This window comes from Rhinoderma darwinii, chromosome 1, assembly GCF_050947455.1.
Source record: "Rhinoderma darwinii isolate aRhiDar2 chromosome 1, aRhiDar2.hap1, whole genome shotgun sequence".
Lineage (NCBI taxonomy): Eukaryota > Metazoa > Chordata > Amphibia > Anura > Rhinodermatidae > Rhinoderma > Rhinoderma darwinii.
In genome coordinates this window covers 386,657,364-386,674,180 of record NC_134687.1, presented here as the reverse complement: position 1 = coordinate 386,674,180, position 16,817 = coordinate 386,657,364, and the positions used below count along the sequence as shown (strand labels likewise).

The following is a 16,817-nucleotide window of genomic DNA, read 5'->3' as shown; positions in this document are numbered from 1 at the left end:
ATCTATGAGGTGTGGCTATGTACAAGGGTGCTGTGTAGCACTACCTACAGGGGGGCTGTGTGGCATTACTTACAGGGGGGCTGTGTGGCACTACCTACAGGGGGCTGTGTGGCACTACCTAGAGGGGGGATGTGTGGCATTACCTACAGGGGGGCTGTGGCAGTATCTACAGAGGGCAGTGTGTGGCATTATCTACAGAGGGCAGTATGTGGCATTATCTACAGAGGGCATGGTGTGGCATTATCTACAAAGGGAAGTGTGTGGCAGAAAATGTACAAATTAAATTAAAAAACAACAGATGCAAAACGGATGCAAGACGGCCGAGAAAAACTGACAAAAACGTCCATTTTTATCGGCCGACACTCGGACCCTGTCGTGTGAATAGAGCCTAACTGCCGGACACATAAACTAGCTAAAACATTACTGTAGAAAGCAACATATGGAGCACGGAATGAAGAAAATAAGGAAGGAAGAGGGAAAAGAGAGGGAAAATGTAATAGAAGGGGGAAAAAATAAGTGGATTAAGAGAAAAATAAAAGTTTTGGAGGCTAAGGAAGTGGTTATCATTTTCTAATAGGAGATGGTGTTTCTCCCACCACCTTACTGATGGAAAAGGTAACCATGGGGAACTGAGAATCCAGTCCAATAAAGGAATATCAGTGTATAGCAGGAGTCTCAAGCACGCGGCCTGCATGCAACCCCTGAGGCTGTCATCAGCAACCCGCGGGACACAGAGCCGCTAGTATCAGCTCTACTGTAGTACTCTGTGAAATCCCTGACATCGCTGTCCATGAATGGACACGCGATGTCAGGGTCTTCCCCGGAGCGTAGTTCCAAGCAGAGCGCTAGCATAGGTTCTGCTCCGGGACTCTGTGGAAATCCCTGACATCGCTGTCCATATATGGCCAGTTTTTTTTTTTGTCAAATATCTTTTTATTATTTTAGACATCATATTATCATATATGGCCAGTTTTGTCAGGGTATTCCCCCAGAGCGGAGGAGTCCCGGGCAGAGCGCTAGTATAGGCTCTGCTCCGGGACTCTGTGGAATTCCCTGACATCGCTGTCCATATATGGACGGTTTTTGTCAGGGTCTTCCCAAGAGCGGAGTCCTGGGCAGAGCGCTAGCATAGACTCTGCTCCGGGACTGTGGAATCCCCTGACATCGAATGAACACACGATGTCTGGGGCTTCATCAGAGCCTGAGTCCCGGGCAGAGAGCTAGTATAGGTTCTGCTCTGGGACTCTGTGGAATTCCCTGACATCGCTGTCCATATATGGACAGTTTTGTCAGGGTCTTTCCCAGAGCGGAGTCTCGGGCAGAGCCCTAGCACAGACTCTGCTCCAGGACTCTGGAATCCCCTGACATCGCTGTCCACATGTGGACAGCGATGTCTAGGGCTTCCCCAGAGCTGGACAGTGATGTCAGGAGCACAGATGGAGTCCCAGTAGTGGCGCTAGTAGCTGGGGTTGCCCCTGACATCTCTGTCCATATATGAAGAGTGATGTCAGGAGCAAAGGTGGAATCCCAGGCAGGGTTCTAGAAGCGGCTCTGTTCCGGGACTCCAGCTCTGGGCAAGCCCCTGACATCACGGTCCATATACACTGATATCAGTTGCATCCCCAGAGTTCCGGAGCAGGGCCTATACTAGTGCTCCGCTCTGGGACACCGCCTCTGGGGTTGCCCCTGACATCACATTCCGGTCCAGGAGGATCCTATGACGTCACTGTGTATGAACAGTGACATCAAGGGCTCCTCCAGCAGAGGAATCCCTGGCCAAAGCGTCGGCAACGCTCTGGCTGGGGATTCCACTCCTAGAGGGAGCCCCAATGGAGCTATCTACTGGGGTTGTCTGTGGCACTATCTACAAGGGGTGTATGTGGCATTATCTACAGAGGGCACTGTGGGAGCATCTACAGAGGGCACTGTGACAGCATCTACAGAGGGCACTGTGGCAGCATCTACAGAGGGCACTGTGGCAGCATCTACAGAGGGCACTGTGGCAGCATCTACAGAGGGCACTGTGGCAGCATCTACAGAGGACATGGTGGCATTATCTACAGAGGGCACTGTGGCAGTATCTACAGAGGGGACTGTGGCATTATCTAAAGAGTGCACTGTGGCATTATCTACAGAGGGCACTGTGGCATTATCTACAGAGGGCACTGTGGCATTATCTACAGAGGGCACTGTGGCAGTATCTACAGAGGGCACTGTGGCAGTAACTACAGAGGGCACTGTGGCATCTACTGTCACGACGCGGGGTGTGGACCCACTGGGCCGTACTGCGTAGTGGAGTAGCAGCTGGCCAACAAGGTACAAAACAATGTCTATAGTTCAGAACGGGTACCTGAGGCAATGTAGACAGTAGCGGGAGCACGACTTAACTTTCACAGCAGGTGACACCGCGGATGCAGCGGGAAGGCACGACTTGACTTTCACAGCAGGTGACGTTGCGGATGCAGCGGGAAGGCACGACTTGACTTTCACAGCAGGTGACACCGTGGATGCAGCGGGAAGGCACGACTTGACTCTCACTTGTAGATACAATAGCACAGGATACAGGGTACAGGCAGCAGGAACGGGTAACACTGGGAACTGGAAAACACTGGGAGACCTTTTGCAAGACAAACTAGGGTATACAACAACTCTCAGGCAAGGAACCAGTGGGCAGGGCCCCTTATTATTGTCCAGCAGCCATTTGGGCTGATAATTGATGTTAGACAGCTGGACGCGTACTGGCCCTTTAAGGCCTTGCACGCGCGGGCGCGCGCCCTGCGAGAAACAGTCCGAGGACCCTGAAGAGAGTGCCGGTGTCTCCCAGGAGGGAGCGGACGCCGAGAAGAGAGACGTCCATGGCCGGGATCGTCAAGGGGTAAGTCTGAACGACGACCCCCGGCCATAGACGTAACATCTACAGAGGGCACTGTGGCAGTATCTACAGAGGGCACTGTGACAGTATCTACAGAGGGCACTGTGGCAGTATCTATAGAGGGCTCTGTGGCAGCATCTACAGAGGACACTGTGGCAGCAGCTACAGAGGGAACTGTGGCATTATCTATAGAGGGCTCTGTGGCATTATCTAAAAAGGGGCTGCCTAATTTTGACATTTGTTTGTCTGCCAAACGCTGCCAACTGAGCTTCCGGACCTCATTTAGCGACACTTAAACTGTAAAACTGGATTGTTGAAATAATCACGTGGAGAAATCTCGCAAATTTCCGGTAAGTTTAAACCTAGCGCTATTATTATAGTAATGTAGTATTATAGTAATGTAGTATTGTTATAGTAGTTCTAATAACGAATTAATTAACAATAATTTTGTAATGTATCAAATTTGAAAGTAATGCGGCCCAACAACTTTACATTTTTTTCTATATGTGGCCCACTTACCCGGCCGAGTTTGAGACCCCTGGTGTATAGGCACTCAGAGATAGTGACAAGCTATAAACCCAAAACATAATGAAATCCATACGATGTAAAAGCCATTAGCAGACGCAGAGTGTTTTACATTAGCCTGAGTATGTCATCTTTTGACAGGGAACAGACTGCTGATGAGTCCTTGAGGCTAAGTTGAATATTTCTAATTGTAACGTGTTAGGAAGTGGATGCTTATGCAATTTACTGAAACAATCTTTACTGTGATACCAAAGTATTGGTAATTTTTTAACTATTTTACTTTTTTTATTGAAAAAATTAAATACACAGACAAATAGTTTGGGGAGATTTATCAAAACAGGTGAAAAGGAAAAGTGGAGTTGTTGCCCATGGCAACCAATCAGATTGCTTCTTAAAGAGGTTGTTCAACCATTAAATATCATATTGCTTGTATAGATCATAAAACATGAACAATGTTTTCCATTTACATGCTATTAACAAAACGATTCAGTGAAGAGTTATGACGTTTACTTACATAGTATGGCGCCACCTGGTGTTCAAAGTGAAAAGCAATCTACCATGAGCTTAGTGCTGGTGAACACGCATGCTCCACTACTCTCCCCACAGCCAGGTCTCTGCATAGTGATTCTCCGTTCACTGCAGAACATCCAATAGAAAAAGCTTTCTGCCCTGCTTGTCAGGGAAGATGCAGAGCCGCTGCAGCAGCATGGAAGTATAGCTGAGAAGACTCCTTCTGCAGGGGAAGTAAGAATATAGTCTGCTGCCAGAGGGGGGAGGAGACTGATTCTGCTCTGAGCCCTACCCCCAGCAGCACAGATTAGGAACATTCCTTAGGGGCTAGTCCCATGTGTTACTTATGAATGAGGAGGAATATCATATAAAGTTGATGTAAGGGTTCATGCCCACAGCTGTTACATGTATCCGTGTTGTACAGATCAATAATACAGTGCCCATAGAATTCTATAGGCCCATACTGTTCCCATGAGTACCTTCAACTTCACCCTGAGGCAAACCAATGATTTTTTCTGTTATGGATTCCATACAATTCTGCAAGAAAAAAATTGCTCTATTGTATGCTGTGCTATGAAAATGTTCTCCCCCAGATGCATTGCCATTATATGGCTGCACACAGACCGCAGGTAATACAGACCCACAGCCACTTTGTATGCCACCTTGCATGGACACTAAATAGATTAATCGTGACTAGGGATGTCACGATACCAGAATTTGGACTTCGATACCAATACTTCGTGTAGTATTGCAATTTTGATACCAAAACAATACTTTTGCCAACAATAATAATAAAAAACAAAGTATGATGAACCCCATCATGTTCCTCAGTCATAATGGACAACATTGGGTTAATGTGTGAGGTACATGATGGGGTTAATTACTATTAATGTGAGGCACATGGAGGTTCAAAATTCATAATACCTCGTGCCTCACATTAATAAGTGAAAGAAAGCTGTTTTTATTTAATTTTATAACAGCGTAAACATGAATGACGCTATAAATGTGTTATTACAGTTGCGATGATACCAATATGTGTATCAAGACTTATTTTAATGTTTATGGTAATGTGTGTGTTTTTTTATTTTTTATTTAACATTACTTTATTTCTTTTTTACTTTTTTATTTTTGAACTTTAATATATCTATATGCCAGTACATTAGCCTGTGTACTGATAGTACACAGGCAGTTGTTAGGACAAACCTCAGTATTCCCTAACAGGAAATATGGACCCTGGGCTGTCTGCCCATATATGGTGTGGCCCTCGATCAGGTCACAGGAATTCCCTGTGACGCGATCCAAAGGGCATCCCCCCTTCTCATTTTCCTCTGAATGCTGCAGTCAGCTTTCATCGCAGCATTCAGGGAAGTAGCGGCAGAGATGAGTGGTTTCTCTCATCTCCGCCGTTACAGCAGGACTGTGGCTGTGTAATACAGGCATTGCCCCGCTCCTGACAACAAGTGTGCGCGCAGTCAGCATGAGGTGATGCGGCCAGCGTTGCACTAATGAGCGGCGGGGCAGCACCGAAGACAGAACGTGGGGGTGTTTTGTAGTTCGCCCGCCATGTTCTGTCTTCAGTGCCGCCGCTCATTAGTGCAGCGCTGGTCGCATCACCTCATGCTGACCGCGCGCACTTATCAGGAGCGGGGCAATGGCTGTGTTACACAGCCGCAGCCCTGCTCTGATACATTCATGTGTTACTATACTGAGCTGTGCGGCCGCATAGCTTAGTATCGAAATACATGAAATAACGGTATTGAACCGTTTGAGGGTGCACGGTTTCAAAACAGTATCGAAGTTTCGATGCATCGTGCATCCCTAATTGTGACATAGAACTATAACAGAATTTTTAAAATAATGATTTTGTGTCAATTCTAACAAGAACATAATGAAATCATCCAGGACACAAATATACATTTATCTGATGGCGAAGTGAAAATATAAAATAATAAAATAATTTATATTGTGTTTAATCGAGTCCTGAGATTTTTGACTTGCAATGAAGACGGATTTGCTGCATTCTTCTATATTATATTATATGTTTGATTATAAGGTACTAATTAGGTTTTATCATTCATTTTTACACTATTTATATTGAAAGAGAAAGCGCCTTCAACATTTCTTAAGTTCACATTTTATACCTTTTGATTACAGAACAGCTAATAGAAAGCTGCATGACAGTAATGATGGACTGCGGAGTGTGCTGGAGAACAGTCTGATCAAGTACAACAGATCACTAGTACGTTCATGTTCCCGAGACTGGTTGCTGTTCCTCTTGCGCGAGTAATGATATGCTTGCTCCCTGCTAGGATATCTGCACTGCAGTGTGGATATGAGCATGGCTCAGGGCACAGACATCTTTATTAAAGTTTAATCTTTTCTCCTGGTTTCTCCCAGCAGAAAGAAAAATATCATTATATGAAGAACAAATTAATCTTCAAAGACATTTATACCTTTGCCACACAATTCTGTCTCGCACTTTTTACATGGTGCCTAATCATTACTATTACAAATTTAATATAGAAAAATACAGAAATATTACTCTTTTAATCTGGCATTCATGAAACCTTCAAGCTGTCAAATTTTCACTTTCTGGATGCAAGGGAACATAGAAAAATGATATATATAGGATTTCTTTTGTACCCTCTTACTATTTGGATAACAGTGCTGCTTCTTTATCAATTTTTATATATATATATATATATATATATATATATATATATATATATATATATATATATACTAGTCCTTCTCAATTAATTAGAATATCATCAAAATTTAATTTATTTCGGTAATTCAATTCAAAAAGTGAATCTCCTGTATTCTATAGATTCATTACGCAGAGTGATCTATTTCCAGCATTTTTTTCTTGTTGCTGATTTTGGCTAACAGTTAATGAAAGCCCAAAATTTTGTGTCTCAGAAAATGTGAATATTATATAAGCCCAATTTCAGAAATGATTTTTAATACAGAAATGCTGGCCTACTGAAAAGCATGTACAGTATCTGCACTCAATACTTGCTCAGGGCTCCTTTTGCATGAATTACTGCATCAATGTGGCGTGGCCTGGAGGCGATCAGCCTGTGGCACTACTGAGGTGTTATGGAAGCCCAGGTTGCTTTGATAGCGGCCTTCAGCTCGTCTGCATTGTTGGGTCTGGTGTCTCTCATCTTCCTCTTGACAATACCTCATAGATTCTCTATGGGGTTTAGGTCAGGCGAGTTTGCGGGCCAATCAAGCACAGTGATACTGTTGTTATTAAACCAGGTATTGGTACTTTTGACAGTGTGGGCAGGTGCCAAGTCCTGCTGGAAAATTAAATCAGCATCTCCATAAAGCTTGTCAGCAGAGGGAAGCATGAAGTGCTCTAAAATTTCCTGGTAGACGGCTGCGTTGTCTCTGGACTTAATATGACGCAGTGGACCAACACCAGCAGATGACGTGGCTCCCCAAACCATTAGTGGAAACTTCACACTGGACTGCAAGCAACTTGAATTGATGCCTCTCCACTCTTCCTCTACAGTCTAGGACCTTGATTTCCAAATGAAATGCAAAATTTACTTTAATCTGAAAACAGGACTTTGGACCATTAAGCAACAGTGTTGGTCCACTGTGTTATATCAAGTCCAGAGTCAACGTATTGTTTGAGAAATATTGCCACCCTTAGCTCGAAAGCCAATAATCATCCCTTTTTGCAACTCTGATAAATCGCCCCTTTTACCCATAGCAACAATGAGTGATATGTGTTCAGACAGCCTATCGCACACTTTATATACCCACCAAGTCAATCCACGACACATCACTTTCTCCATGGGTTCCACGCTGCCAATGTCAAAAGTAGGAGGTGGTCATAATAATGTGACTCGACTGTGTATATGTCCAACAGTTCACTAGATCAGGACATCCCATTGAGGTATTTTACTGTAGATTTTTCAGCTCAGTTCCTATGACGGTTCTAAAGAATTTTGTTTGTCTTTTCAGCGTGCAAACAACACTTCACCAGGAAGTACAATTTCTAGAAACAGTCCCAAGCTCAACAGATGTAATTCTCCCTATGACCGGTACAGTATGGCTAATAATGATGTCTCTTGTGTATTACCATTATATTGTGGTTATATCAGGGCTGGTTTTAGGGGGGTAACCCCAGGAGCAACCTGGGAGGGGAGCAAAAAAACAAACTGCTCCACTGTCAGTTTCATTAGTCTTGAAGCAGATATGTCAATATTATGTGGGCTGCATATGCAGTATTATTTGGACACTGTATAGGAGTATTATTTAGGCATTGTATGGTGGTATTTGGACACTATATAGGAATATTATTAATGCATTGTATGGTGGTATTATTTGGACACTGTATAGGATTATTATTTGGACACTGTATTGGAGTATTATTTAGGCATTGTATAGTCGTATTATTTGGACACTGTATAGGAGTAATATTTAGGCATTGTATGGTGGTATTATTTGCACACTGTATAGGAGTATTATTTAGGCATTGTATGGTGGTATTATTTGGACACTGTATAAGAGTAGTATTTAGGCATTGTTTGGTGGTATTATTTGGACACTGTATAGGAGTAATATTTAGGCATTCTATGGTGGTATTATTTGGACATTGTATAAGAGTAGTATTTAGGCATTGTATGGTGGTATTATTTGGACACTGTATAGGAGTATTATTAAGGCATTGTATGGTGGTATTATTTGAACACTGTATAGGAATATTATTAAGGCATTGTTTGGTATTATTATTTGGACACTGTATAGGAGTATTCTTTAGTCATTGTATGGTGTTATTATTTGGACACTGTATAGCAATATTATTTAGGCATTGTATGGTGTTATTATTTGGACACTGTATAGGAGTAATATTTAGGCATTGTATGGTGGTATTATTTGGACATTGTATAAGAGTAGTATTTAGGCATTGTATGGTGGTATTATTTGGACACTGTATATAGGAGTATTATTAAGTCATTGTATGGTGTTATTATTTGGACACTGTATAGGAGTATTATTTAGGAATTTTATGGTGTTATTAATTGGACATTGTATAGGAGTATTATTAAGGCATTGTATAGTATTATTATTTGGACAATGTATAGGAGTAATATTTAGGCATTGTATGGTGGTATTATTAGGACACTGTATAAGAGTAGTATTTAGGCATTGTATGGTGGTATTATTTGGACACTGTATAGGAGTATTATTAAGGCATTTATGGTGGTAATATTTGGACACTGTTATAGGAGTATTATTAAGGCATTGTATGGTGTATTACTTGGACACTGTATAGGAGTAATATTTAGACATTGTATGGTGGTATTATTTGGACACTGTATAAGAATAGTATTTAGGCATTGTTTGGTGGTATTATTTGGACACTGTATAGAAGTATTATTAAGGCATTGTATGGTGGTCTTATATGGACACTGTAAAGGAGTATTATCTAGGCATTGTATGGTGGTAATATTTGGACACTGTATAGGAGTATTGTTAAGGCATTCTATGGTGGTATTATTTGGACCCTGTACAGGAGTATTATTTAGGCATTGTATGGTGGTATTATTTGGACACTGTACAGGAATATTATTAAGGCATTGTATGGTGTTATTATTTGGACACTGTATAGGAGTAGTATTTAGGCATTGTATGGTGGTATTATTTGGACACTGTATATAGGAGTATTATTAAGGCATTGTATGGTCTTATAATTTGGACACTGTATAGGAGTATTTTCTAGGCATTGTATGGTGGTATTATTTGGACACTGTATAGGAATATTATGTAGGCATTGTATGGTGTTATTATTTGGACACTGTATAGGAATATTTTTAAGGCATTGTATGGTGGTATTATTTGGACATTGTATAGGAGTAATATTTAGGCATTGTATGGTGGTATTATTTGGACACTGTATAAGAGTAATATTTAGGCATTGTATGGTGATATTATTTGGACACTCTAGAGGAGTGTTATTAAGGCATTGTATGGTGGCAATATTTGGACACTGGATAGGAGTATTATTAAGGCATTGTATGGTGGTATTATTTGGACCCTGTACAGGAGTATTATTTAGGCATTGTATGGTGGTATTATTTGGACACTGTACAGGAATATTATTAAGGCATTGTATGGTGTTATTATTTGGACACTGTATAGGAGTGATATTTAGGCATTGTATGGTGTTATTATTTGGACATTGTATAAGGGTAGCATTTAGGCATTGTATGGTGGTATTATTTGGACACTGTATAGGAGTATTATTAAAAGGCATTGTATGGTGGTATTATTTGGACACTGTATAGGAGTATTATTAAGGCATTGTATGGTGGTAATATTTGGACACTGTATAGGAGTATTATTAAGGAATTGTATGGTGTTATTATTTGGACACTGTATAGGAGTATTATTAAGGCATTGTATGGTGTTCTTATTTGGACACTGTATAGGAGTAATATTTAGGCATTGTGTGGTGGTATTATTTGGACACTATAGGAGTAGTATTTAGGCATTGTATGGTGGTATTATTTGGTCATTGTATAAGAGTATTATTTAGCCATTGTATGGTGGTATTATTTAGGCATTGTATGTTGGTATTATTTGGACACTGTATAGGAGTAATATTTAGGCATTGTATGGTGGTATTATTTTGACACTGTATAGTAGTATTATAAAGGCATTGTATGGTGGTAATATTTGGACACTGTATAGGAGTATTATTAAGGCATTGTATGGTGGTATTATTTGGACCCTATATAGGAGTATTATTAAGGCATTGTATGGTGTATTATTTGGACACTGTTTAGGAAAATTATTTAGGCTATGTATGGTGTATTATTTGGACACCGTATAGGAGTAATATTTAGGCATTGTATGGTGGTATTATTTGGTCATTGTATAAGAGTAGTATTTAGGCATTGTATGCTGATATTATTTGGACACTGTATAGGAGTATTATTAAGGCATTGTATGGTGGTAATATTTGGACACTGTATATGAGTATTATCTAGGCATTGTATGGTGTTATTATTTGGACACTATAAGAGTAGTTTTAAGGCATTGTATGGTGGTATTATTTGGACACTGTATAGGAGTATTATCTAGGCATTGTATAGTGTTATTATTTGGACACTGTATAGGAGTATTATTAAGGCATTGTATGGTGTTATTATTTGGACACTGTATAGTAGTATTATATAGGCATTGTATGGTGTATTATTTGGACACTGTATAAGAGTAGTTTTAAGGCATTGTATGGTGTTGCTATTTGGGCCCTGTATAGGAGTATTATTTAGGCATTGTATGGTTGTATTATTTGGACACTGTATAAGAGTATTATTTAGGCATTGTATGGTGTATTATTTGGACACTGTATAAGAGTAGTATTAAGGCATTGTATGGTGGTATTATTTGGAGCCTGTATTGGAGTATTATCTAGGCATTGTATAGTGGTATTATTTGAACACTATGGCAGTTTTATTTGGGCATTGAATAGCAGTATTGTGTGGTCAATATATGGCAGTGTTATGTGGACACTATATGATATATCTGTTTGGATACTGTGTGGAAGTATTATTTAGGCACTGTATGGAGGCATTATTTTATCTATGCAGTTTTGGTTTGTTTTTTAAATGTGAGAAAAAAATGATGAGCAGTAGGGCCTTACGTGCCCAGAGCTCTATTTTCTATAAAATTAACCCTGGGTGGAATTTTTCATGTATGTTGTATGTATTTTCAAAAGAGGTCAATGGTGGAGCTCAATGTGGACTGTATAAATTTATACTCAACTATCATTTCCACAGCGTTTCTGCAGCAAAATGTGCATATTTTATGTGCGGATTTTGCTGCAGATTTCACCCCTTGAAAAGATTGAAATCTGCAGTGAACATCTAGAGCAGAATGAGCATGCTGCGATCTTGAAAATCTTCAGCATGCTTCTATTTCCATCCGGAAAATGTTCAGCAGCATGTAGATGACATTTGTTAAAATCTTATCCACATGGCTGGGACTGTAATCAGCTGTGGATTTTCCGCGCAGAAATTCTGCATGGAAAATCTGCAGCATTTGCGTCCTGTGTAAATCCAGCCTTAGATATAAATAAGATAAATAAAAATTGATAGGTACATTTTAAAACTTTAACGCTATAATACTTTAAAATATATTAAATGAATGTCATTGACTTAAAATCTTAACCCTTTTCTTTTGCAAGGTCTCCTCGATCATCCTTCTTAGATGAGGACTACGACACTTTGGCAGTATGTGATCCAATGCAGAGAATGAACTGTGAGGTTGACAGCCTTCCTGAAAGTTGTATAGACAGCGGACTGTCAACTTTGAGGGACTCCAATGAATATGATTCAGAGGTGGAATACAGGGCTCCTAGAAGCTTTCAGCGGTCACGATTTGCTCATGAAGGTTATGGTGGTGATGCTTCAGATACAGATGTGAGTACCTACACCTGAACGGATGATTCTCTCTAGAGACTTATTACTTTCTCCATGTTAAGGACATATTTATAGAGTTTGTCGCTGAACATTTCCACAGGAGTCACCTAGGTTTAAATAGTTAGCTAAGAGAATGATAAAGAAAGATTGTTTATAGCTGTAATATTTAAATTTACTTCCTCAACTTCACCTAAAACTATTTTCCATCTGTGTTGATAATATGTAAGTTGTTAAAATTTGGCATTTTTTTGCCCACTGGAGTCTTGCCTTTTTGTTTCCCTAAGGGCAGGTTCACACGTGGCGGAATTGCTGTGGAATTCCACTGCGGACAGTCCGCAGTCGAATTCTCCAGCGGCCGTTTTTCACATTTGTTTCTATTAAATTTTAGGAAAGTTAGTTCAGACGTTACGGAAAACTCAGCTGCGGACAATAGGCTGCGGTGCGGAATTTTCAGTCCGCAGCATGCACTGTCTGTTGCGGAGAAGAAGCGGAATATCACTGCGGATTTCAGCCTTTGCAATGCAAAAACTGAAATCTATGGCAAGTCCGCTGTGTTTTCTGCAACGTCTGAATTACCTGTCAAATATGCAAATGTTGGTGCAGATTCGTTGCGTAATTGCCCCAAATCTGCACCAACATTTGCAGGGGAAAAACTCCGCCACGTCTGGACGTGCCCTTAGGCCCTGTTCACACTTGTTTTTTTGAAGATTCTGCCTCTGCCTGCACGCCGTTTGCCGTGTTTTTAATGGCGTTTTTCGACCGCGGGCAAAAACGAGGTGAAAAACGCTTTCTCTGCCTCCCATTGTTGTCATTGGGAGGTCAGAGACGTAAATGCCGAAGATAGGGCATGTCGCTTCTTTTTCCTGCGAGCCGCTTTTACCGGTCGCGGGAAGAAAACGCCTACACCTCCCACTGAAATCAATGGGAGAAGTTTTCAGCCATTTTTTTGGCGTGTTTTCCGACGTGGTTTCCACATCAAAAACATGTAAAAAAAACTCTGTGTGAACAGGGCCTTAGATAGCAATGGCACTCAAACTGGTCATCTGCTGTTATAGCCCATTCGTGCTATGGAACGACAAGTTGTATCTTCAACGTTAGTTGGAGCACCAGTATTGTATTCGGCTTCTATTTGCATGACTGTGCACTGCCTGGATGTTTTTCCTCGATCACACCATTCTCGGTATACTCCAAACACCGTTGGCAGTTTTTGAAATACTGGCCCTAACTAGTCTAGCACCGATGACCATGTGTGTGTGTGTATATATATATATATAATGTATTGACATATAATAAATGGATATTCTGGACACAGAATATATTCTATTTGGTGCTTTTAGGAGAGACCCACCTAAGCAGAGCCCCTGTGCCCCCTTGAAAGTGTGGTTGCACTTTATATTAAAAATGCATATCTGATCATAGTGTAGAGGCTGAAATATTGTTAACAATGTTGTACCAGTCACATATTTAAGAAAATCCTAAAAAAATAAAATGACATGCATTAACTCCCTGAAAACTTTCTTTAAAGTGTACCTCTCATTTAACCCAAAAATTATAAAAACCGAATTGTGCCACAATGTTACCGAAATAAATATTGACTGCATCTGTTATCTGCAACCCCTCGGTTTTTGTTCATTTTCCGCCTGTCTAGGCGCCGTTGTAATGTGCAAAATCTGTGCTGCTGCTGGCTAATGGGGCGGGACCACACAGAAGCAACTGCCGGTACAATGTCTGCTGGTGCCGCTGCCCTCAGTTCCCACAATACATTGCGGTCGGACTTGGGACCGTGCACCTCACTGCCTGCTTAGACCTGAAGCCTCTGAGGACGACGTCTTGTGAGAGAGACGAGAGTCATAAATTGCCAACGTACGAGCAGATTACTTTGGTTGGACCATAGGAGCCCGCACACTGCAGAGGCCCGGATGAAACCCGTATACACAGAATAATGGTTATCAGGAGATAGGGAGATAAATTTACTGTTTTCAAAGCCAAAGTTGATTAATTTAATATATTATATACTAATAGATCTGCCTAGGCTGAGCTCAAATTTAACTTTTAACTCCCCCACCAGCCCATTTCTTCTCCCTCTCTCTGTTGTTCTCTTCTTATACTGCTCTTTAGTTGTCCTTCTATATTGTTAATCGGTTGGGGTTCTTTTTCTTACCTGAACCCATGGGCCATATTGAGTGAAGTGCCTTTCTTACTTCTGTAAGGGCTTGTCCACACATAACGGAAAATACGTCGCAGAATACAGTAGCAGCATAGTGGGTGAGATTTAACAAATCCCACCCACACGCTGCATAAAATTTCAGTCCCGAAATTCACCTGTGGTGCGTTTTTTCCATTCCGCAGCATGTCAATTGCTGCTGCGAAAAGTGGACTGGATTGTGTTTTTCAGAGGAGATATCACCATCTTACAGACTTGAAAACAACGCAGCAAAATCTGAACCATTTTCTGCAGTAAAAAAACGCATGGTGTGTTTTTTCCGCAGCGGAATGTCTGCTATTTTTTTGCAGAAATGTTGCTGAAATTTTCTGCAGCAATTCCGTTAAATGTGGACAAACCCTTAGAGTGAGCCCAACTGGAAAAGCTTTTCTTGCAAAATCCATTCTGCAGGCTAGGGGTAGAGGTTTTTCTGGTCTTGGTCCACATTGGCTTACACTATTCATATACATATTGGTTCCTCCCTCGACTATTGTAAACTCTATTGATTGCTTATTCTCAATTTGAAATTTGTAAAATATTTGTCATTGTGTTTAAATAAATTGAATGATCCCAAAAAACTAAAGTGATGTATGTCATCAGAAAATTTATAAAATTAAAGTGAATGTGTCATCAGAAAATGACCTACTGTTTTAATCAAGTTATTTTTATATTAAACGTAGTTTTTTTTTCCATGTCACTATATACAGTTTATTTTAAATAAAATCCTGAAATCTTGCCGTTTTCACTCTGGCAACTAAAACTGGCTATAGACATAGGACTTTGATCGTCCAGAATACAGCCGGTCAATCATCCCTGGGATCGTATGAACGATCTCATCAACAACATTACAGAGTAAATTGGCTCATCAGGGAGTCAGTTTTTTTTACCAAAACTGACTCCCTGGGTCCAGCACAAAGTGGCAAATGATCAGTCGAGTTTGGCTGATCATGCCACACAATTCTAGTTTTGGCCGACTATTTTAAAGCCGAAATTTTGCAACCTGGCAATAACATTTTTGGCAGACAGAAATCAGCCATTGCTGGGTGGTACAGTTGCTGTGGCAACTGTAGGACACCCGGGAGTATCATGCACGGGTCCAATTCTAATTGGATACTCTCCGTGTGTCATATGATTGCCCCGCCACCAGTTCCGCCCAGCGTGCAGATCGTCACTCCATGCCCGGTGTTAGGTGGGAGAGTATAACTGGACTGAAACTTTAAGGTTTGGTTTAGAAAACTTTTTTAGTTCCAAAATAATTTCATTCAGCACAAACTTATGAATTTCTATTTTTAATTAAATCTATTTTTAAATTTTACATATTTGGTTGATGCCATATGAAGGCGTACTAATTTGGGATGTCACCTTTATTAACTTTCTGCAGGTTCCTGAAATTCGGGATGAAGAATCTTATGCTCCTGAATCTGGTGGCTCATTTCTAGATTGGAAAACATCACGACCAGTTAGCAGGAGCAGCTCAGGTGCATCATCAAGAAAATGTATCTCAGCATTGCCTGCACATGTGACAAATGTAAGCAGGGCTTACATGTCTTCAGACTAAGATTAATGCTTTACATTGACTGTATTTTATCTAATCATATCAAAATACACAGTAATGAAAGTGTATGGTTGAACCATTCTTGCCTTAAATGCTGCAATGCACGATCCAGGTATCTTAAACTAGGTGAGGCATTTGTCTATCCATAGACGTGTACCCAATGGGAGTATGACGATTCCCTTCCGTAATTGCGGATCAAAATACTGATCCATTCATTTCTATGGCCCATGGACATATTTACGGGAAGGTGTCCAGGCCGTAGAAATGACACGCAAAAAAATGGGACATGTCCGATTTTTGGAATTTACGGACCGTGCTCCTATACTTTAGGGGTACAATAACAGGTGACCAACTGCAACTTCCCAAACCACAAGCAAGGGATGGGTGAGAAATCAGAAATGACTCGTCCTCTCTTTGCATACAAGTTCCAACATATTGCAAAGTTTAAAGAACGTTTACTTGTTACAGCAAATGTGGCATCTACACTTACAGCACTTCAATTTACAAATTAGAGTTAAAGAGAGATGTAAGTTCATATTCTATATTTATTGTTATGTATACAAAAGAGAGATTCCTAGTAGCAATTTATAGGGGCTTCCAGTGAATAGGCTTTTATGACATGTTAACCAGAAATGTCATAAGAACCATTAGGCTGGGTTCACACGACCTATTTTCAGACGTAAACGAGGCGTATTATGCCTCGTT

At 40.7% G+C, this 16,817-nt stretch overlaps 1 protein-coding gene across 1 annotated transcript in view; it reads left to right on the top strand.

Annotated features, from left to right (window-relative positions):
- The window catches only part of RASEF (RAS and EF-hand domain containing), a 101,876-nt gene that overhangs the window by 59,907 nt on the left and 25,152 nt on the right, over positions 1-16,817 (top strand). The window contains exons 8-11 of the mRNA XM_075852286.1: positions 6,062-6,146; positions 7,889-7,968; positions 12,120-12,354; positions 15,939-16,085. Of these exons, the coding sequence (XP_075708401.1) occupies positions 6,062-6,146; positions 7,889-7,968; positions 12,120-12,354; positions 15,939-16,085 (547 nt within the window). The remainder of the gene's footprint in view (positions 1-6,061; positions 6,147-7,888; positions 7,969-12,119; positions 12,355-15,938; positions 16,086-16,817) is intronic.